Below are 22,939 nucleotides of genomic sequence, written 5' to 3'. Positions count from 1 at the left end.
TACACGTGGCTATGACACCTTGCATATAGTTGAGACAACGTACACGTGGCTATGACACCTTGCATATAGTTGAGACAACGTACACGTGGCTATGACACCTTGCATATAGTTGAGACGACAAGCACGTGGCTATGACACCTTGCATATAGTTGAGACGACAAGTACGTGGCTGAGACACCATACACGAAGCAAACATGGCGCCTCGCCTTCATTATGCTTAGTTTATAACTTCTAGGTAGTTGTTGTTCTGCCTTTCAGGCAGCAATAAGGCATCGCCACCTGTACATGTGAGTCTGGATCAGGTAAGTCTGTGGTTGTTATCATGAGTATGGTCCCACGTCAAACATACGCCACAGAGCCAAACCACAACAACTTGTGTACCACGTCAAACATACGTCACAGAGTCAAACCACAACAGGTTGTGTACCACGTCAAACATACGCCACAGAGTCAAACCACAACAGCTTGTGTACCACATGCAGGAAGTTCTTTGGATTGTGTCTGCATCGAAATCTCCACGGAGACACTATATGTATTTGATCTAATGATCTGCACAGACCACATGTCTATACGGCCATCAAGACTGGCAGATCAGCCTTGGCCCTGGCAGCGTCACTGCAAACTAAATCCTCAACCTGTTACCGGCTGTGATGTCAGTGTCCATTCAGGCAATATTCCATCTAAGGACGAGATGTGTTCGGCAGGTATAAGCTTCCACCAGTATTTCATAGATAGAAACAATAACGTCCATTCAGCCGCTCCTATAATATACTGAACCACAAAAGAAACTTCACCATGGATAGATATATGAGAAACCATATTTGTCCAAACACTGTATACATACTTTGAGAGATTTTAGAAAGATTGCAAAACTGATCATCAAGGTGGAAATTAAAGTGTCAAATGTTCTCAAAGTGAAACACAACACTAGTCTCTGAGAAAATGGCATCACATATAATCATCTCGTGTGTCCACCATGTGCATTGATGACTGCCGTGCAACGTCGAAACATGGAATGAATGAGGCGGTTGATGAAGGCCATAGGCACTTGAGCCCACACTCTGAGGAACGCCTGATGCAGTTCAGCTGCAGTTGTCGCCCTTGGTCGGACGTCATTCAGCCGTCTTTGAATCTCGTCCCACAAGTGCTCAATGGCATTTAAATCGGGACTAAGGGCAGGCCACTGCATGGTTCTGATGCTATTCTGCTGGAGGAAGTCTGTTGTTGCTCTCGCAGCGTGGGCACGGGCGTTTTCCTGCTGAAACTCGTGGTTGCGGCGACTTGCCAAATGAGGTATGGCGCGGGTCTCAAGACTTGATCAATGTACCGAGCTGCTGTGACACCATTGCCTCTCCCTGGACCGATGTTCTGGAGGACCACAGGGCCGACCCTCTGTGCAAAACCAATCCCACCCAGCAGCATGATGCTCGGACCACCCAACGAGTCTCTCTCAACAACACAAGCATCCGAATAACGTTTCCCATGGCGTCGCCAGACTCTTTCTCTGCCATCCGCTGTTGAGATACAGTAACGGCTCTCGTCTGAGAAGAGGACTCTTCTCCACTGCTGGTGGCACCAATGCTGGTGCTGTGTTGCCCACTGAAGACGGTCCCGGCGATGACGTGGTGTCAGAATGGGTCATCGGTGTGACCTGTGACAGTGGTGTCCGCTCGTCAATCGTCGACGCATGATGTCAGAACTAATGTATTGCTGGTATGTCCCCATGGTCTGTAGACCAGTTTCCTCAGCAGTAACAAAGCGATCTTGAAGATGCACAATCTGACGATCCTGACGTCGGGTGATGACCCTTGGTATTCCACTACGTGGTCGGTCATCTGTAGTGTTGGTGGTCTGGTACCGTTGCTGGAGCCTGTATATGGTCCTTTCGTGGGCTTGAAATACTTTTTTGCAACTTGCCGGGCGGTTTGTACAGCTTGCAATCGTCCAAAGGCTTGGTGTCGCCGATTTCTTGTCAATCTTGGCATGTGGTAGCAATTCAATAACGAATGAATGTTATCCGATCTGGGTGGATTTTTATAGGGCAAGAAATGGGGGAACGCCCAGAACTCACGTGAATCGGGTTACCATGGCCATTGCTGTGACTCGTTTGGGCGATCGGTTTTATTGTTATCTGCTTTGTTTTTTTATCATCAAATTTCATTTTTCCGGACAAGGTAATGTTAAAGTTTAGAAACTTTGACAAAAAATACCCAGATATTCATAAGACAACTTTTAATGCAATGTTACTTGGGTGACGTTTCTTTTGCGGTTCAGTATATAAGCATTAGAAATATATAAAAAATATAATTGCACCAAATTTATTGCTAAGTTAGGTGTATATATTACAACAAGACAATATAATATGTAATGCAATTATAACTTACTTACGATTTCAACGAATATACATATATATCTTGCCAAAACTAAAGAACATCATTAGTTGTTTGGTTCGATGATAAAGTATTAAATACAATGCGTGGGGGTTTGGTGCTAACGAACACAAGATGATGTTCTGGACGAATATGGGATTCACCTTAGCAACGCATCTGTTTCCAGCGACTTGCCCACCTTGTCCCCCAGAGTTCTTCTATTTTGACATGGACACTGAGAATGTGTTATCATAATCAACAGAAGCGTAAAGCATGACTTTAAAACAAGTCATGACCACTTCCGTTACCTCACATCAAGACACTTAATACACATGATATGTTTCAACAAACAGTAAGGCACGGCGTCAAATCGAATGATCAAATGCTTTTGTTTGAGACTTATAATGTTTTCTTTTTCAATATTGGGCAATTGGGTTATGTAAGCGTGAGGATCGGAAACCGGCATACAGATTGAGTCATTTTGAATTCAAATACTTTCACTCTTTGGGAACTTTCCGTCACAAAAAGCCTTGTGCCATGAAGGAATACCCCACACAAAGATTCAGCTCCATCCTTGGACATAAGGAGGTCTTTGATGAACTCTCCAGTCTTTGTCAGCAGTACCAGCCTCTCCGTCCAGTAGTCCGCCACCAGGATGTGTCCTGTGCTGGTAGTTGTGATACCTCGTGGTCGTTTCAGTTCCCTCCCTCCTGTAGGAGTGTAGGTGAACACAACGTCTCCTTCAAGCGTGACACAAAACACAGAGCCCGACCCACCGTCCGACACCAAGATGTTGCCCTTGTTCGTAGTGCTCAAGAACCATGGTTCACGGATCAGGTTTTTACCAGTGTTGTGCCCAGAGAAAGTTCTCAGCACTACCCCCGCCATGTCCAACACATCAACAGAAGATGGATCCATGCAACCTGCTGCTAATGTTGAAGGACTCAAGGATGTCAGGCATCTGTACTTCTTCTTTGTTTTAATTGTGGACATCAGTAAGAGATTGGGTGTCACCTGTGCAATGACTATCGCATTGTAGGACCAGAATGATACAGCCACCTGATTCTCCCTTAGCTTCGTCACAGTAAATGGATTACTTTTGAGCGTTAGTTTACTCTGATGTGGCCGACCCTGCAACGTGTACAATGATTTCAGGCATTTGTTGCTCCAATCTGTAACCACGAGCGCCTCCACATCGTCTACAAACACAACAACAACATCAGCTGCATCAGGCGCGACTCTGTCACTGTCAAGTCGGACATCAATTGACTCACTTAGCACAGGAGCAGACGTAACATCAAACAGCGGCTTTTCTAGTCTTCCCAGTCGGACACCTGTTTGGAATGCTCTCTCGTTGAACTCATCTATGAATATAAAATCTTCTTCTACTGTATCATCCTCCAGATGGACGTTTCTCTCTGTTGCCTCCTTGATTGCCCCTGACTGACACATCTGGTAAATGTCAAGCATCTCCGTCTCACTCTCCGACTTCATAACCTGAGTAATGTACTCAACATATTGTTGATACATCTGGATATCTATTTTCCCAGATTTCACCTGTCCTTTCAGATCAGCACTCTGCTTTTCAATCGTTTCATTGAGTTGATTCAGCAGCTGTGTCTCCTTCTGTTTAATTAAGTCCGTGGCCCTCTGTGAGACAATCCGGATCTGTAATTCCAACGAAAGCTTCTTCTGGCTGATCTCGAGGATCCGTGATTGGTGATGTAAAACTGTGGACCTCGTGTCATCCAGCTGCTTGCTGATCCTGTCCTTGTTTTCCATCAGTACGGACTTGACCTCCGGCAACACAGTCTGTATGGGGATGACAGACTCACACGTTCTGTGGTGAAGGGTGCAGCAGCTCAGACACACGGCTTTGTTACAGTCTCTGCAGCAGAACTCCACCACGTCCCTCTTCTCCCCCCGCAGTGTGCAGGACACACACATGTGTTCGCTTACATCTGCAACCAATTACCCATGGGGATCAATTCAATCTTTTATGTAAAAGAAGGTAGCATTGCATTGCGGAACACTAACTTATATCATGTACCACTATATGTGCGCTTATATCATATACTTGTATATGAGGGAGGAGGGCCTACGCTTAGAATCCACCCACGTTCAGTTCGTTTGACTTCACCTATGTCGTCTTAAAATAAGAAACATTTCACATATTTTCAAAGTGACTGAATTTTGCATATTCTTTTATGTTTATTGAAAGGCACACATTGAAAGAGCGGAACGTACCTTACCTTGAGATTTGATGTCCTCGATGTGAGAGGACATAGATTCTTACCTTGAGAAGTGATGATCTCTATATAAGCGGAAGGTTCACTTACTTTGATAAGTGATGTCCTCGACATGAGTGGAATGTTATCTGCCTTGAGAACTCGTGTCCTCGATTTCGGCGGACAAAGTTCTCTTCCTTGCGAAGTGATGTCCTCGGTATGAATGGAATCTTACCTTACCCTGAGAAGTGATAACTTGAATATGAGCGAACTGATCCCTACCTTGAGAAGTGATGACTTGAACATGATCGATATAATCTCTACCTTGAGAAGTGATGACTTGAATATGATCGGAATAATCTCTACCTTGAGAAGTGATGACTTGAACATGATCGATATAATCTCTACCTTGAGAAGTGATGACTTGAATATGATCGGAATAATCTCTACCTTGAGAAGAGGTGACTTGAACATGATCGGTATAATCTCTACCTTTAGAAGTGATGACTTGAATATGAGAGGAATGATTCCTACCTTGAGAAGTGAACACTTGAGTATGAAAGGAATGATCCCTATCTTGAGGTGATGACTTGAATATGAAAGGAATGATCCCTATCTTGAGGTGATGACTTGAATATGAAATGAATGATCCCTACCTTGAGAAGTGATGACTTGAACATGATCGATATAATCTCTACCTTGAGAAGTTGTGACTTGAACATGATCGGAATACTCTCTACCTTGAGAAGTGATGACTTGAATATGATCCGAATAATCTCTACCTTGAGAAGTGATGACTTGAATATGAGAGGAATGATTCCTACCTTGAGATGTGACCACTTGAATATGAAAGGAATGATTCCTACCTTGAGAAGTGAACACTTGAATATGAAAGGAATGATCCCTACCTTGAGAAGTGATGACTTGAACATGATCGGAATACTCTCTACCTTGAGAAGTGATGACTTGAATATGATCCGAATAATCTCTACCTTGTGAAGTGATGACTTGAATATGAGAGGAATGATTCCTACCTTGAGATGTGAACACTTGAATATGAAAGGAATGATCCCTATCTTGAGGTGATGACTTGAATATGAGAGTACGGATCCCTACCTTGAGAAGTGATGACTTGAATATGGGAGTATCGATCCCTACCTTGAGAAGTGATGACTTGAACATGAGCAGAATGATCCCTACCCAGAGAAGTGATGACTTGAATATGAGCCGAATTATCACAACCTCGAGAAGTGAACACTTGAATATGGACAGAATTATCCCTACCTCGAGAAGTGATGACTTGAAAATGGACAAAATTATCCCTACCTCGAGAAGTGATGACTTGAATATGAGCGGAATTATCCCTACCTCGATAAGAGATGACTTGAATATGGACAGAATTATCCCCACCTCAAGAGGTGCTGACTTTACTATGAACGGAATTATCCCTTTGAGAACTGATGTCCTCAAGCCGTCACAGTCCCTTACCTTGTGTATTCCTGTCCCCTGGGGCGAACATATCCAGCAGCCCCTGTATGAGGAAGCTAGGTTTGATGGGCTTCACCCACTCCTCCACGGGCCCGTCCGGGTGTGATACTCTGGTAGCTTGGCGGCAATAGGGACACGGAATGCAGCCCTGGAGGGCGTCGTCGATGTTGCGGAGGTATTTCTTCAGACAGCCTTTACAGAAGGTGTGCCCACAGGACAGGGTGCAGGGGTCTTTGTACACCTCACTGCAGATACAACACGTCAGGAAATTCTCATTCAGCTTCTCCAGCTTTGTGACTGCGTCCATCTGTAACAAACAGCAAGGTATACTGTAACAAGTACATCACAAGTTGGTGGATGAACGTCGGCGTCCATCTGTAACAAACTACAAATATACTGTAACAAGCACAACACAAGTTGGTGGATAAAACGTCGGCGTCCATCTGTAACAAACAGCAACGTATACTGTAACAAGCACAACACAAGTTGGTGGATGAACGTCGGCGTCCACCTGTAACACACTACAAATATAATGTAACGAGCACAACACAAGTTGGTGGATGAACGTCGGCGTCCATCTGTAACAAACAGAAACGTATACTGTAACAAGCACAACACAAGTTGGTGGATGAACGTCGGCGTCCACCTGTAACAAACAGCAACGTACACTGTAACAAGCACAACACAAGTTAGTGGATAAACGTCGGCGTCCATCTGTAATAAACAGAAACGTATACTGTAACAAGCACAACACAAGTTGTTGGATGAACGTCGGCGTCCACCTGTAACAAACAGCAACGTATACTGTAACAAGCACAACACAAGTTGGTGGATGAACGTCGGCGTCCACCTGTAACAAACTACAAATATACTGTAACAAGCACAACACAAGTTGGTGGATGAACGTCGGCGTCCACCTGTAACAAACAGCAACGTATACTGTAACAAGCACAACACAAGTTGGTGGATGAACATCGGCGTCCACCTGTAACAAACAGCAACGTATACTGTAACAAGCACAACACAAGTTGGTGAATGAACGCCGGCATCCATCTGTAACAAACAGCAACGTATACTGTAACAAGCACAACACAAGTTGGTGGATGAACGTCGGCGTCCACCTGTAACAAACAGCAACGTACACTGTAACAAGCACAACACAAGTTAGTGGATGAACGTCGGCGTCCATCTGTAATAAACAGCAACGTATACTGTAACAAGTACATCACAAGTTGGTTGGTGAACGCCGGCGTCCATCTGTAACAAACAGCAACGTATACTGTAACAAGCACAACACAAGTTGGTGGATGAACGTCGGCGTCCATCTGTAACAAACAGCAACGTATACTGTAACAAGCACAACACAAGTTGGTGGATGAACGTCGGCGTCCACCTGTAACAAACTACAAATATACTGTAACAAGCACAACACAAGTTGGTGGATGAACGTCGGCGTCCACCTGTAACAAACAGCAACGTATACTGTAACAAGCACAACACAAGTTGGTGGATGAACGTCGGCGTCCACCTGTAATAAACTACAAATATACTGTAACAAGCACAACACAAGTTGGTGGATGAACGTCGGCGTCCATCTGTAACAAACAGCAACGTATACTGTAACAAGCACAACACAAGTTGGTGGATGAACGTCGGCGTCCACCTGTAACAAACAGCAACGTATACTGTAACAAGCACAACCAAAATTGGTGGATGAACGTCGACGTCCATCTGTAACAAACAGCAACGTATACTGTAACAAGCACAACACAAGTTGGTGGATGAACGTCGGCGTCCACCTGTAACAAAGAGAAACGTTTACTGTAACAAGCACATCACAAGTTGGTGGATGAACGTCGGCGTCCATCTGTAACAAACAGCAACCGTTACGTATACTGTAACAAGCACAACACAAGTTGTTGGATGAACGTCGGCGTCCATCTGTAACAAACAGCAACGTATACTGTAACAAGCACAACACAAGTTGGTGAATGAACGCCGGCGTCCATCTGTAATAAACTACAAATATACTGTAACAAGCACAACACAAGTTGGTGGATGAACATCGGCGTCCACCTGTAACAAACAGCAACGTATACTGTAACAAGCACAACACAAGTTGGTGGATGAACATCGGCGTCCACCTGTAACAAACAGCAACGTATACTGTAACAAGCACAACACAAATTGGTGGATGAACGTCGGCGTCCACCTGTAACAAACAGCAACGTGTACTGTAACAAGCACAACACAAGTTGGTGGATGAACGTCGGCGTCCACCTGTAACAAACAGCAACGTATACTGTAACAAGCACAACACAAGTTGGTGGATGAACGTCGGCGTCCATCTGTAACAAACAGAAACGTATACTGTAACAAGCACAACCCAAGTTGGTGGATGAACGTCGGCGTCCACCTGTAACAAACAGCAACGTACACTGTAACAAGCACAACACAAGTTAGTGGATAAACGTCGGCGTCCATCTGTAATAAACAGCAACGTATACTGTAACAAGTACATCACAAGTTGGTTGGTGAACGTCGGCGTCCATCTGTAACAAACAGCAACGTATACTGTAACAAGCACAACACAAGTTGGTGGATGAACATCGGCGTCCATCTGTAACAAACAGCAACGTATACTGTAACAAGCACAACACAAGTTGGTGGATGAACGTCGGCGTCCATCTGTAACAAACAGCAACGTATACTGTAACAAGCACAACAAAAGTTGGTGATGAACGTCGGCGTCCATCTGTAACAAACAGCAACTTTTACTGTAACAAGCACATCACAAGTTGGTGGATGAACGTCGGCGTCCATCTGTAACAAACAGCAACGTATACTGTAACAAGCACAACCCAAGTTGGTGGATGAACGTCGGCGTCCATCTGTAACAAACAGCAACGTATACTGTAACAAGCACAACCCAAGTTGGTGGATGAACGTCGGATGAACTGATGTGTTTGGATTTAACAGAAGTTACTTAGCTTCACCTTTCCGACAAAATGCGTATTTCTTGAAACACTGACTGAAAATAATAATCTCTTTTAAACAAAATTCCCGCTTCCATAAAATACAGAACGGTCAGACCCTAACCGATCTAAAAAAACGTTTCTTCTGTCCACGCTGCGTCTCTATCTGCATTTATGTCTTGTCGGAAGTGTTACCGCCCTGTGAGAGTGAATCAGCCGTTGGAGATATGAGGAAGTTGAAAGAAAGGTTTGCAGTGTTGTGAGTCAGCATGGCTACATATATCCGTGTCCATGTAATGCATTCTGATTAATGTAAATTGTACCATGTTTATGGCTTTGTTAATTCAAAAAAAGTGTATTGAGTCTGGTAATATATCGTGATATATCGAAACCGTACCTTGCTGCACTCAGCAATGTTCCAGCTTTACCGACTCTGGATCTGGCGGGGAGAGGAATAGGGAGTTTTATTTCAACAGCCATGTCAACACGTTATCATGGCAGACATACAAATGTCATTTGATACAAAGAGGTACCTCCGCTCCGAGATCCGGCAATGCCTGAGAATCAAATGACTGACATTATGAGCAACGCCCAACGCCGCCGCGGTACGGTGACACGACAACCAAGTCACGTGACACGACATCCAAGTCACGTCACATGACATCCAAGTCACGTCACACGACATCCAAGTCACGTGACACGACATTCAAGTCGCGTGACACGACATCCAAGTCACGTGACACGACAACTAGGTCACCAAGTCTGACGCTACGTCCGACATGCATGGGTTTTGGGGGCCTTTGTCAAACCCGGAAGCCAAATCAGATCTAAAAGCTTCTTTTTTCTTTAAAATGCGTCCCGATATTACGACAGTATGCGACTAATAAACAGGCCGAATCTATTATATGTATGAAAACGGAAGTTATTTAATTTGCTTAACTTTTGATACCATGTCTCATCGTGGTTTAATCCCGGTTCATAGCGAGTCAGTGAGTTCGGTTTAACGCAGCATTGAACAATATTCCAGTTATATCAAGACTGGTACATTACGTGAGTGAGTGCTTAACTTTTGATACATTGTCACATCGTTTTTTAATCCCGTTTCATATACAGTCAGTGAGTTCGGTTTAACGCCGCGTTTAACAGTATTCCAGTTGTATCTCAGCGTGTCAGCTTTTTGTGGGAGGAAAACCCGAAGTAATGCAGGTCTCGGACTTTTACCACTTCGGTGAAACCCACGAGCACGGGTATGGTGCTGACAAACCTAGAAACATAATAGGGGCGAACCGGATTCAAACTCACAATCCTAGGTTTCTGGCGTGCCCAAGGGACGCAAATCTGCACAGCGAATCGCGGCTTAGACGACTGGGCCATCATTAAGAAATGATGAGGCCATCATTAAGAAATGATGAGGTCAAACTATCGCTTACCGCCACGGGATTGAAACTTATAATGTCATTCATCATAGTACTCTCGTGTACTCGCATTCTCGCGATCTCGACCTTTGGTAACAAGCTAATTATACCAAAAGTGCGAGATCGGGAGAACGCGAGATTTGCCAAAATTTTCGCGTTCTCGCATTTCGTTTTTGTGCATACATAGTACTTTTTGTACTATGAACCGGAGAAGGCGACATGTGGACATTATGTAAGATCTTTCAATCTCGCAGTCTAGATTTGTCAAAACAGTCCACCAAAACACGCAATCTCGAGACAGCGAGAGAATCCCTTGCAGAAATTGATACATTCAATCAGACATATGACTTACAGACTTGGGTACAATGAACGCAAAGCGTTAAAGAACGAATCTTAATACCTCGCGACAGCTGTGTCGAACCAACCAATCACGGATTAGTAGTTACCAGGCAACGTTATCTACCTCGAGACTCCGACCCCTGCTTGTGTTCATTCCAACCAGCTGCATGCTGATCTACGCTCTCTGGGTGTCTCAGTCCACTGTTGTATTGTGTATTCGGCCAACGATATGTTGTCTTGCGTAGCGCGAGAACATCAACACTCGGGTATACAGTAAGCTACGTTTATAACAAACTGGCGGATATAACGAACTGTTTTTTGGTCCTGTTCATTTGCTGTGTATATGTTGTATAAATGCTTATAACGAACAACGGTTGTGACGAACTTTAGTTAGTGGTCCCTTTTTGTTCGTTATAACCGTAGTTTACTGTATTCTAAACAGTTTAAAAACATAAACCAGTCACATCTATGTGACATTTAAAACACTTTAAATTTCTGTGCACCTTTTATATATTTTCTGGATTACCTGCATACGATATGCGTTGCCTGTCGAGTTATGGTTCGCGTCACAAGATGTATGCATGTATAGAAGCTCGGTAAATCTCCTTGACATACACTCAACCGTCACTGAAGAACTCACCCACTCAATCACCAATATCATTCACTCACTCACCCACCAATATCACCCACTGACTCATCCACCACTGCTACTCACAAAACTCTCACTGTATAACTCACTCACCCATCGCTGTATAACTCACTCATCCACCGCTGTATCACTCACTCATCCACCACTGTATCACTCACTCACCCACCGCTGTATAACTCACTCATCCACCACTGTATCACTCACTCACCCACCACTGTATAACTCACTCACCCACCGCTGTATAACTCACTCACCCACCACTGTATAACTCACTCATCCACCACTGTATAACTCACTCATCCACCGCTGTATAACTCACTCACCCACCGCTGTTTAACTCACTCACCCACCACTGTATAACTCACTCATCCACCGCTGTATCACTCACTCACCCACCGCTGTATAACTCACTCACCCACCACTGTATAACTCACTCATCCACCGCTGTATAACTCACTCACCCACCACTGTATAACTCACTCACCCACCACTGTATAACTCACTCACCCACCGCTGTATAACTCACTCACCCACCACTGTATAACTCACTCATCCACCACTGTATCACTCACTCACCCACCGCTGTATAACTCACTCACCCACCACTGTATAACTCACTCATCCACCACTGTATAACTCACTCACCCACCACTGTATAACTCACTCACCCACCACTGTATAACTCACTCATCCACCACTGTATAACTCACTCATCCACCACTGTATCACTCACTCACCCACCACTGTATAACTCACTCATCCACCACTGTATCACTCACTCACCCACCGCTGTATAACTCACTCATCCGCCACTGTATCACTCACTCATCCGCCACTGTATAACTCACTCATCCGCCACTGTATAACTCACTCATCCACCACTGTATAACTCACTCATCCACCACTGTATAACTCACTCATCCACCACTGTATAACTCACTCATCCACCACTGTATAACTCACTCATCCACCACTGCTACTCACAAAACTGTCACTGTATAACTCACTCACCCACCGCTGTATAACTCACTCATCCACCACTGTATAACTCACTCATCCACCACTGTATCACTCACTCATCCACCACTGTATAACTCACTCATCCACCACTGCTACTCACAAAACTGTCACTGTATAACTCACTCATCCACCGCTGTATAACTCACTCATCCACCACCCACTCACTCATTCCCCCACCGCTGTATCACTCTCATCCACCACCCACTCACTCGCACAAGAACACTAACAATTAAGATCAACATGTAACTTCATCAGTTAGTCTGTGATAAGGACGTGCATCTGCAACAGTGCACCTGAGACAAGAACACTGACATTTCAGATATAGACCAACATGTAACTTCATCAGTTAGTCTGTGATAAGGAGGTGTATCTACAACAGTGCACCTCAGACAAGAACACTGACATTTCAGATATAGACCAACATGTAACGTCATCTGTAAGTCTGTGATAAGGACGTGCATCTGCAACAGTGCACCTCAGACAAGAACACTGACATTTCAGATATAGACCAACATGTAACTTCATCAGTTAGTCTGTGATAAGGAGGTGTATCTACAACAGTGCACCTCAGACAAGAACACTGACATTTCAGATGTAGACCAACATGTAACTTCATCAGTAAGTCTGTGATAAGGAGGTGTATCTACAACAGTGCACCTCAGACCAGAACACTGACACTGTGCTATTTTCGTGGAAAACAATTAGCTTCACATAAAAGTGCAGAAATATAAGAAATAAATACGAAGCACCCTACAACTGTACCGAACTAACATACCTGGCTTCCGACACTCCCGCAATGACTGCGAGACAGGAAACGCAACCAACATGAGACTGTTTGACTTTGATGTATTTTTAGCATCAAACAGCATAAACGTCGTGAACTTCCGTCACAAACAATGTTCTCCTAGTTTCTGTGAGTGACTAATCGTATGCTGACTTTACTCTGACGTGTAACATGGATCATATCGCAATGTGAAGAGACTGGGGTCAGCACGTGACACTACAGTATTAACGTGACAGACTTTGAATGCCTGATTAATGTGAACTGTTTCATTTGGAGGGTTCGAGAGAGTTAGATAAGCAATGAAATATGCAGGTGTGAAGTTGCAGGAGTGAGTTGAGCAGGGCTGAAGTTCGAGTTGTGAGATAAGCTGGGATGAGGTTTGACTTGTGAGATAAGCAGGGGTTGGGGGGTTGGTGTGAGGTTTGAGTTGTGAGATAAGCAGGGGTGAGGTTTGAGTTGTGAGATAAGCAAGGGTAAAGTCTGATTTGTGAGATAAGCAAGGGTGAAGTTTGAGTTGAGAGATAAGCTGGGGTGAAGTTGCATGAGTAAGTTGAACAGTGGTGATGTTTGAGGTGTAAGATGAGCTGGGATGAGATTTGACTTGTGAGATAAGCATGGGTGAAGTCTGACTTGTAAGATAAGCATGGGTGAAGTTTGGCTGGTGAGATAAGCAGGGGTAAAGTTTGACCTGTGAGATAAGCAGAGGTGAAGTCTGACTTGTGAGATAAGCGGAGGTGAATTGTCACTTGTGAGATAAGAAGGGGTGAGGTTTGACTTGTGAGATAAGCAGGGGTAAAGTTTGAGTTGTGAGATAAGCAATGGTGAAGTGTGACTTGTAAGATAAGAAGGGGTGAAGTGTGACTTGTGAGATAAGCAGGGGTGAAGTCTGACTGGTGAGATAAGCAGAGGTAAAGTTTGAGTTGTGAGATAAGCAATGGTGAAGTGTGACTTGTGAGATAAGAAGGGGTGAAGTGTGACTGGTGAGATAAGAGGGGTGAATTGTCACTTGTGAGATAAGAAGGGGTGAGGTTTGACTTGTGAGATAAGCAGGGGTAAAGTTTGAGTTGTGAGATAAGCAATGGTGAAGTGTGACTTGTAAGATAAGAAGGGGTGAAGTGTGACTTGTGAGATACGCAGAGGTGAAGTCTGACTTGTGAGATAAGGGGAGGTGAAGTGTGACTTGTGAGATAAGCAGGGTTGAAGTCTGACTGGTGAGATAAGCAGGGGTGAAGTTTGACTTGTGAGATAAGCGGGGGTAAAGTTTGAGTTGTGAGATAAGCAGGGTTGAAGTCTGACTGGTGAGATAAGCAGGGGTGAAGTGTGACTTGTGAGATAAGAAGGGGTGAAGTGTGACCTGTGAGATAAGAAAGGGTGAAGTGTGACTAGTGAGATAAGCAGGGGTGAAGTGTGACTTGTGAGATAAGCAGGGGTGAAGTGTGACTTGTGAGATAAGCACGGTGAAGTCTGACCTGTGAGATAAGCAGGGGTGAAGTGTGACTTGTGAGATAAGAAGGGGTGAAGTGTGACCTGTGAGATAAGCAAGGGTGAAGTGTGACTAGTGAGATAAGCAGGGGTGAAGTGTGACTTGTAAGGTAAGCAGGGGTGAAGTGTGACTTGTGAGATAAGCAGGGATGAAGTCTGACCAGTGAGATAAGCAGGGGTGAAGTTTGACTTGTGAGGTAAGCAGGGGTGAAGTCTGACTTTTGAGATAAGCAGGGGTAAAGTTTGAGTTGTGAGATATACAATACACACAACATGTCACTTAAACCCCGGACTATTTCGAATCCCAAATCAAGGAATACATCAAGCGATTTAACCAGGAAGCTGAAACATGACCTTGAAATAAATAGCTTAAAACTATCATAACAACAGTTTACAGGCTAATGTTGATCATTGTACACATTCCCCTCCCCTCTCCTTGAACCCTGGCAGGACCTGACCACACACAATGCGATGGGCTGCCTCCATACATAAATGCGATACACTTACCCTGGCGGAAAGTCGCTTTTCGCTGCTGGGCTGTCGTGTGCATGACCAAATGTTGCTTATCAGGCTGAGTGTCGGCGCTGCGTTTCTGGGGCCGGAAACATGCTATATTGTGGTTTCACGTAACGGGCTGATCAAACTTCAGTTTAGCGGTTATCATTTCCGGCAACATGTCTGATAAATCACGCTGACAACTACACCCATCGCGATCGCCTGCGTAGAAAATATAACGTTAATTGACCCAACAGTTTTTCATTTATTGTGAAAGTTGTAGCTGATCAGACTTGCAATAATGTAATTATCTTTTAGTATTAAACTATGAAATACTATAATTACGCATTACACATATATGGGCATAGGTATTCCTCAGCTTTAGCTCATGGAGGAACTGCTGGGCAGAATAGACTCAAGGTGAAGGTGAGGTGAAATGGGGCTTAAAGGGCAAGTTCACACGAAAATAAACCTATTTTTCTCATACTTTTTCATCATGAAAAGTATTATCTTAGTAGTGTCAGAGGTAAAACAATAAAAACATCAAAAGTATCTGAATTATTTCATTCATCAAATCATATTTTTCATATTTACCGAGAATTCTATTTCAACAATAAACACACCATGGCTTATGCCTCTTGCAGTATGACGTCATTGGTGCCAATTGATAAAGGAATGACGTCATATGACTTTATTAGTCCCGTTTCACTTGGTGTATGTACAAGGGTGCGTTGCAAAGCGCCAATCGCTTGCAAGCGACTCAGAGCGATTTCCCTAACAACGGGGTGCCAACTTTCATGCGCTTGCAATCGCTGGCTGTGGTCGCTTCTTTCTCAAACCGAAATGGTGTCTGCGGGAAATTTGAGTTTGACGGCAGAAGAAGAAATTCTAAACTGGGTCAACAAGAGAGTGTTATCAGGTTTGTTATGTTTACAGATAGTTACCATTTCAACCTCCACGGACAAAAGTGTTTATGTTTCAATCTGTCAAGCATTATATCACCGTTATCTCATTATCCTCATAGCGGAGATTACGTGCAATGTTGTGTTTATGCACAGGGCCATGTAACTAAGAATAATAACAAAAAAAACCTCTCAGACGATTTTGTTGTTGATATTATTATTAGTTATATGGTCCTGTGGTTTATGTAAGGAGTTGAAAGCACATGTTCATTTGGTTTTGGCACAATCTAGTGGTTGAAACAGCTTGACCCATACATGGAAGGGGTACACCCGTGATGATTCTTTTTAGAATTGCTTGGATTCACAAGAAAATGTAACTCCTTGCAAAAACACAGCATAGCACGCAATATTCGCTATGAAGATTATGTTAGTATGTAAGTCTATCACAGTTGTATGTGGAGACACCCATGTCATGACTCGCATGAAGCAATGACTCCAGATTATTTCCATGAGCTGATTCAAATATTTGCTAATAGACCCGGCTGTCACGTACGTATTAGATCTGCTGAGGGACCTGCCATCTAATAGGGGATGTGGGGGAGGGAATCAGGGGTGGGTCACCCAAAAATGTTACAGTTTCTAAGTGAGAGTCATTAAGAAATAATACACATATTCATTCAGGATGAGTCATGAAAAATGTGGACAATTTATAATAAAAACACTATAGTGCTTTTGCATTTTTTTTTTCAGGGAATGTCCTGAAAAAATCCTACAATGACAGGGAAAGGGATGATTGGTTTGTTTGTTTGTTGTTTAACGCCGCACTCAGCAATATTCCAGCTATATGACGGCTGTCTGGGAATAATAGAGTCTGGACCAGACAATCCAGTGATTGACATCATGAGCATTCCATGCAATTGGGATACGATGACATGCATCAACCAAGTCAGCGAGCCTGACCATCCGACCCCGTTAGTCGCCTCTTACAACAATCAAAGTCACCTTTTACGGCAAGCATGGGTTGCTGAAGACCTATTCTATCCCGGATCTTCCCGGGTCGACATGGGGAGGGAGGGGGATATGACATGGGGAGGGAGGGGGATATGACATGGGGAGGGAGGGGGATATGACATGGGGAAGGAGGGGAATATGACATGGGGAGGGAGGGGGATATGACATGGGGAGGGAGGGGAGGGAGGGGGATATGACATGGGGAGGGAGGGGGATATGACATGGGGAGGGAGGGAAATATGACATGGGGAGGGAGGGGGATATGACATGGGGAGGGAGGGGGATATGACATGGGGAGGGAGGGAAATATGACATGGGGAGGGAGGGGGATATGACATGGGGAGGGAGGGGGATATGACATGGGGATTGAGGGGAATATGACATGGGGAGGGAGGGGGATATGACATGGGGAGGGAGGGGGATATGACATGGGGAGGGAGGGGAATATGACATGGGGAGGGAGGGGGATGTGACATGGGGATTGAGGGGAATATGACATTGGGAGGGAGGGGGATATGACATGGGGAGGGAGGGGGATATGACATGGGGAGGGAGGGGGATGTGACATGGGGAGGGAGGGGGATATGACATGGGGATTGAGGGGAATATGAAGTGTCTAAATTGATCGGGAATTGAGGCACAACCGTCAACCGTCAAGAAGATATCTTAGTTAATCAACGTGGTAGAAACGGCCGTACAATCCACACGTTACTGTCGTACAAGACTCCCACACATCCATCATCACTTAGACCGGTATACACTCACATTTGTCATCGCCAATTCCATTCATTAGATAAAAATGGGTGATTAGAAAGTGGTTGAAAGTTGAAACAACTTATGCTTTTGGCGTTGCCATGTCTGTCGGAGTCCTTTTGTATGTAGCATCGGAGAGGTGGGATAGCCTTGTGGTTCGTTTGATTCTCCACATGGGTACAATGTGTGAAGCCTATTTCTGGTGTCCCCCGCCGTGATAATTCTGGAATGTTGCTAAAAGCGGCGTTAAACAATACTCACTCACTCACTCACTGTATTTAGCCTTCTGTGCAGGTCGTACTCAAATTCACAGAAACGGAGGGTCTTCAGGTCGACGTGTGTAATGCATTCACCTCATTCTTGGCTGCAAGTCTGACTTTGTGTTTTTGACAGAGTTAGATTGATGTTATTGTTTGTAAACTTACACATGCATATTTAGCTGATATGCACAGATAATCGTAACTTGTGTGAAAATCTTGAATCTGTGTTATGCCGTTTGGGGTTAAACTAATCTCCTGATGAGATCCACAATACTCGTGGGAATTACGGGTGTGAAGTCGGGGATAGTACACCCCCCAAGCAACAGTTCGGGGAGGTTCCTGGTGCCATTGCCGTTCAGGGGAATTTTCTGATTCCAGGTACCGTGCTGGAGAATGGCTGGTGCCATTTATGTTGGTCGTCGTTCATTTACTTAAGGTGGCCTTAATTTAACAAACGGTGCCTTTAGAAGATCACCTGGGAATAGCAGGCAAATGTCAAAAGAAAATACAAAGGACTGACAGATCTATGAAAGAAAATATTATTATTCAGTTATTTTTGTTTATATTTCATAAATAGAATTTATGTGTATATAGTCTTTACACATTTTGTCTACACAGAACATAAACTTCATAGATACTTCATCAATTGTATTTTCTCTCTCCCAGTTGGGATTCCAGGGCAGTGTAGACATCAACCTTTTGTCGTCAAAGCTGGCTGACTGGGACCTAACACAACCCGGACCTGACATATCCTGGACCTGACATATCCCGGACCTGACATATCCCGGACCTGACTTACCCCGGACCTGACACTCCCTGGACCTGACATACCCTGGACCTGATATATCCCGGACCTGACGTATCCTGGACCTGACATACCCCGACCTGATATATCCCAGGCCTGACACTCCCCAGAACTGACATAACCTGGACCTGATATATCCCAGACCTGACATATCCTGGACCTGACAAGTCCTCCACCTGACATACCCTTGACCTGACATACCCTTGACCTGACACTCCCCGGACCTGACATACCCTGGACCTGACACTCCCCGGACCTGACATACCCTGGACCTGACATACCCCAGACCTGACATATCCCGGGTCTGACATACCCTGTACCTGAGATACCCTGGACCTGACATACCCTTGACCTGACATACCCCGGACCTGACATATCCAGCACCTAACATACACTGGACCTGACATACCCTTGACCTTACACCCCCCGGACCTGAACATATCCCGGACCTGACATACCCCGGACCTGACATATCCCGGACCTGACATACCCCGGACCTAACATACCCCGGACCTGACACTCCCCGGACCTAACATACCCCGGATCTGACATATCCCGGATCAGACACAACCCGGACCTGACATATCCCGGACCTGACATACCCTGGACCTGACACTCCCCGGACCTGACATACCCCAGACCTGACATATCCCGGATCAGACACACCCTGGACCTGACATATCCAGCACCTGATATACACTGGACCTGACATACCCTTGACCTTACACCCCCCGGACCTGAACATATCCCGGACCTGACATACCCCGGACCTGACATATCCCGGACCTGACATACCCCGGACCTGACATATCCCGGACCTGACATACCCCGGACCTGACACACCCCGGAACTGACACACCCTGGACCTGACATATCCCCGGACCTGACATATCCTGGACCTGACATATCCCGCACCTGACATACCCTTGACCTGACATATCCCGGACCTGACATACCCCGGACCTGACACACCCCGGAACTGACACACCCTGGACCTGACATATCCCCGGACCTGACATATCCCGGACCTGACATATCCCGCACCTGACATACCCTTGACCTGACACTCCCTGGACCAGACATACCCTGGACCTGACATATCCCGGACCTGACATATCCCGGATCTGACATACCCCAGACCTGACATTCCCGGATCAGACACACCCCGGACATGACATATCCAGCACCTGACATACACTGGACCTGACATATCCTGGACCTGACATATCCCGGATCTGACATATCCCAGACCTGATATACCCTGGACCTGACATATCCCGGACCTGACACTCACCGGACCTGACACTCACCGGACCTGACATACCCCGGACCTGACATATCCTGGACCTGACATATCCCGGATCTGACATATCCCGGACCTGGCATACCCCGTACCTGAAATATCCCGTACTTGCTCATACAATCAAGCGCTGGCTGAATAAGTCCATAAGGCCGATGAAACCACTATTCGCCCTGTTAATGGATCGGTGTGCACTCGATGTGTATTCTCAACTCCCTAGGAAGTATACAACTCAAGCTGCCCGCCAGATTCTAGAGGGTGTACATGAACACCCCTGTTTAACTATTGACTGATTCAACATCATCATATTGTTTCAGAGTGGGTGTTTCTCTGCTCTGAAACAGTCCCTATCGAACGAGTGTGTGTTTTGTAGCTTGTATTTGCAGACAGTGTTAAACAGTGGAAGCTTAGCAGCTGCCCCAGAGACCATCATTTCAAGTTGTATTCCGGGCAATCTAATGGCAATACAGTTGATGGCTACCTGCCAAATACTGGGGTAATACATTTCCGATGTCACCGATATTAGCAACATGAATTGATCTCAGTAATCATGTCAGTATGAACATTGACACCCCTTATCTGTACAGCGATAACTGATAGAGTTTTCCATTAATTTCAGTTGAAATAGACATGATATTGACAAGCTTATGTCTGACATAGACCAGTATAGTACAAAGGATCGGTGAAATTGATCAGGGTGGGGGATGTGTCTTATCTACGTTATTGATGTCTTCATTTGGTTGAGGGATATTTATGCAACTAAGGATATTCGATTAGAAATCCAATCAAACTGATATGTCAACACACACCAAAACACGTAGGACTTTCACTGTTTAAAAAACCCTTCACACAAACCCGAGTATAGAGGGGCTATATGCATATTGCACGTCGAGTCAAGGTGCGACTGGTTCATTATCGGCAAAATAAATGAGTTGTAAGTCCCGTGAAGATAAAAGTGTCTTACGTGTATATTGGATATCAGAAAAAAATCAAATAAACAAATATCCATTGCTGAGTGTGAGCATGATAAGCCTCCTGGGTACTGCATACACACACACGCACGCACACACACACACACACACACACACACACACACACACACACACACACACACACACACACACACACACACACACACACACACACACACACAGGCACACACGCAAACACACACACACAGGCACACAGAGGCACACACACAGAGGCACACACGCAGGCACACACACACGGCTCACACACAGACACATACACACACAGACACACAATCACACACACAAATACACACACATACACACACAATCACATACATACACACACAGGCACACACTCATACACATACACGCAGACACACATACACAGACACACACAGGCACGCAGACACACATACACAGACACACACACACATACATACATACAGGCACACATAGAGACACACACTAACAATCACAGACACACATATACACACAGCCAGACAGACACAGACACACACAAATACACATACAGACACTCTCACAAACAGACACATACACACAGATATACACAGGCACACACACATACAGACACACAGAGACACAGACACACACATACAGACAGGCAGACACATAGACACACACACGTACGTTCCAGCCGATACAGTGTATGTGACCTGAAATGTCGTCAGAAGTACATGACCTCGTGTCTCCATGGTGCGTTACGTCATTGTAGCTATCGGGGTCTTCCATTCGAGCCTTATGGTTCCTTCCGGCAACATATTAACATTTAAGCGTTATTGTTTTTATTATCACAGGGGACCGACCATTTACAGACACAGCTCCAAAAGCAGATATTTTTTAAACCAAAACTATGAGCAAGGATATTTTTAAAAAGAAAAACACCTTCCAACAATGTAATTTTTGTGGGAGACAATTTCTTTATATTCAAGTCTGAAGTATAATAATTCTTTTCTAAATACAATTTATTTTCTTCGATAATACCCCAGCACCACTCCCCTCCCCCTCCCCCAACCACTCTCCTCCCCCTTCCTCCGCCCCGAATACCAAATGATCGGTCCCTAAATGAATGAAGCACAGTTGGTGTTTAAACCTTCATTTTAGATTTCTGAAAGCCGAATAAAATGTAAAGTTACCACTGCACATGACACCTTATGTGATTTCAGGTTGTGTACACACGACCAGGGCCCACTTGCACAAAGCGATCTTAGCGCTAAGACTATAGTAAGCCTATTTGAAAGTATGGGAGTTACGATCATCTTAGCGCTAAGATCGCTTTGTGCAAGTGGGCCCAGGACTTCAAAGCGCATGATGGAGTAGACCCACTCACCTGAAGCTCCCGAGCTACCACCAATGTCAACTCTGTAAGCCCACCTGAAGCTCCCGGGCTACCACCAATGTCAACTCTGTAAGCCCACCTGAAGCCAGAATGGACACCATTGTTCACCGTTGTTATACGACTGCGGGTTTTGCTTTGAAGTTTTACCGTTATGTTTGATGCGTCGGATTTGCAACTGTAATTAGCTGTCTATCATTTGCCGTTATCTGAAGCAGAGTAAGGCGAAGTGTCTTAAGAATAAAGACGTGATAATATATACGATTTGTTTGTTTTGTTTGTTTGTTTGTTGTTTAACGCCGCCCTATCCATTTTTTTCTTTAATGTTGTTTCTACAGG

General features: G+C 44.8%; 1 protein-coding gene across 1 annotated transcript; it reads right to left on the bottom strand.

The window, feature by feature from the left end:
• Positions 1–2,368: 2,368 nt before the first annotated feature.
• On the bottom strand, positions 2,369–13,359 carry LOC139443070 (tripartite motif-containing protein 2-like). The gene is made up of 3 exons (XM_071224000.1): positions 13,259–13,359; positions 6,086–6,392; positions 2,369–4,330 (listed from the first exon to the last, which is right to left on the bottom strand). The coding sequence occupies exons 1-3, from the start codon at positions 13,340–13,342 to the stop codon at positions 2,805–2,807; spliced, it is 1,917 nt and encodes a 638-aa protein (XP_071080101.1). The 5' UTR covers positions 13,343–13,359; the 3' UTR covers positions 2,369–2,804.
• Between the last annotated feature and the right edge of the window lie 9,580 nt (positions 13,360–22,939).

This window comes from Haliotis cracherodii, unplaced genomic scaffold (genome assembly GCF_022045235.1).
Source record: "Haliotis cracherodii isolate W230 unplaced genomic scaffold, xgHalCrac1.p SCAF_5, whole genome shotgun sequence".
Lineage (NCBI taxonomy): Eukaryota > Metazoa > Mollusca > Gastropoda > Lepetellida > Haliotidae > Haliotis > Haliotis cracherodii.
The sequence above is the reverse complement of the archived record's forward strand: the minus strand, read 5'-3'. Positions and strand labels throughout refer to the sequence as shown.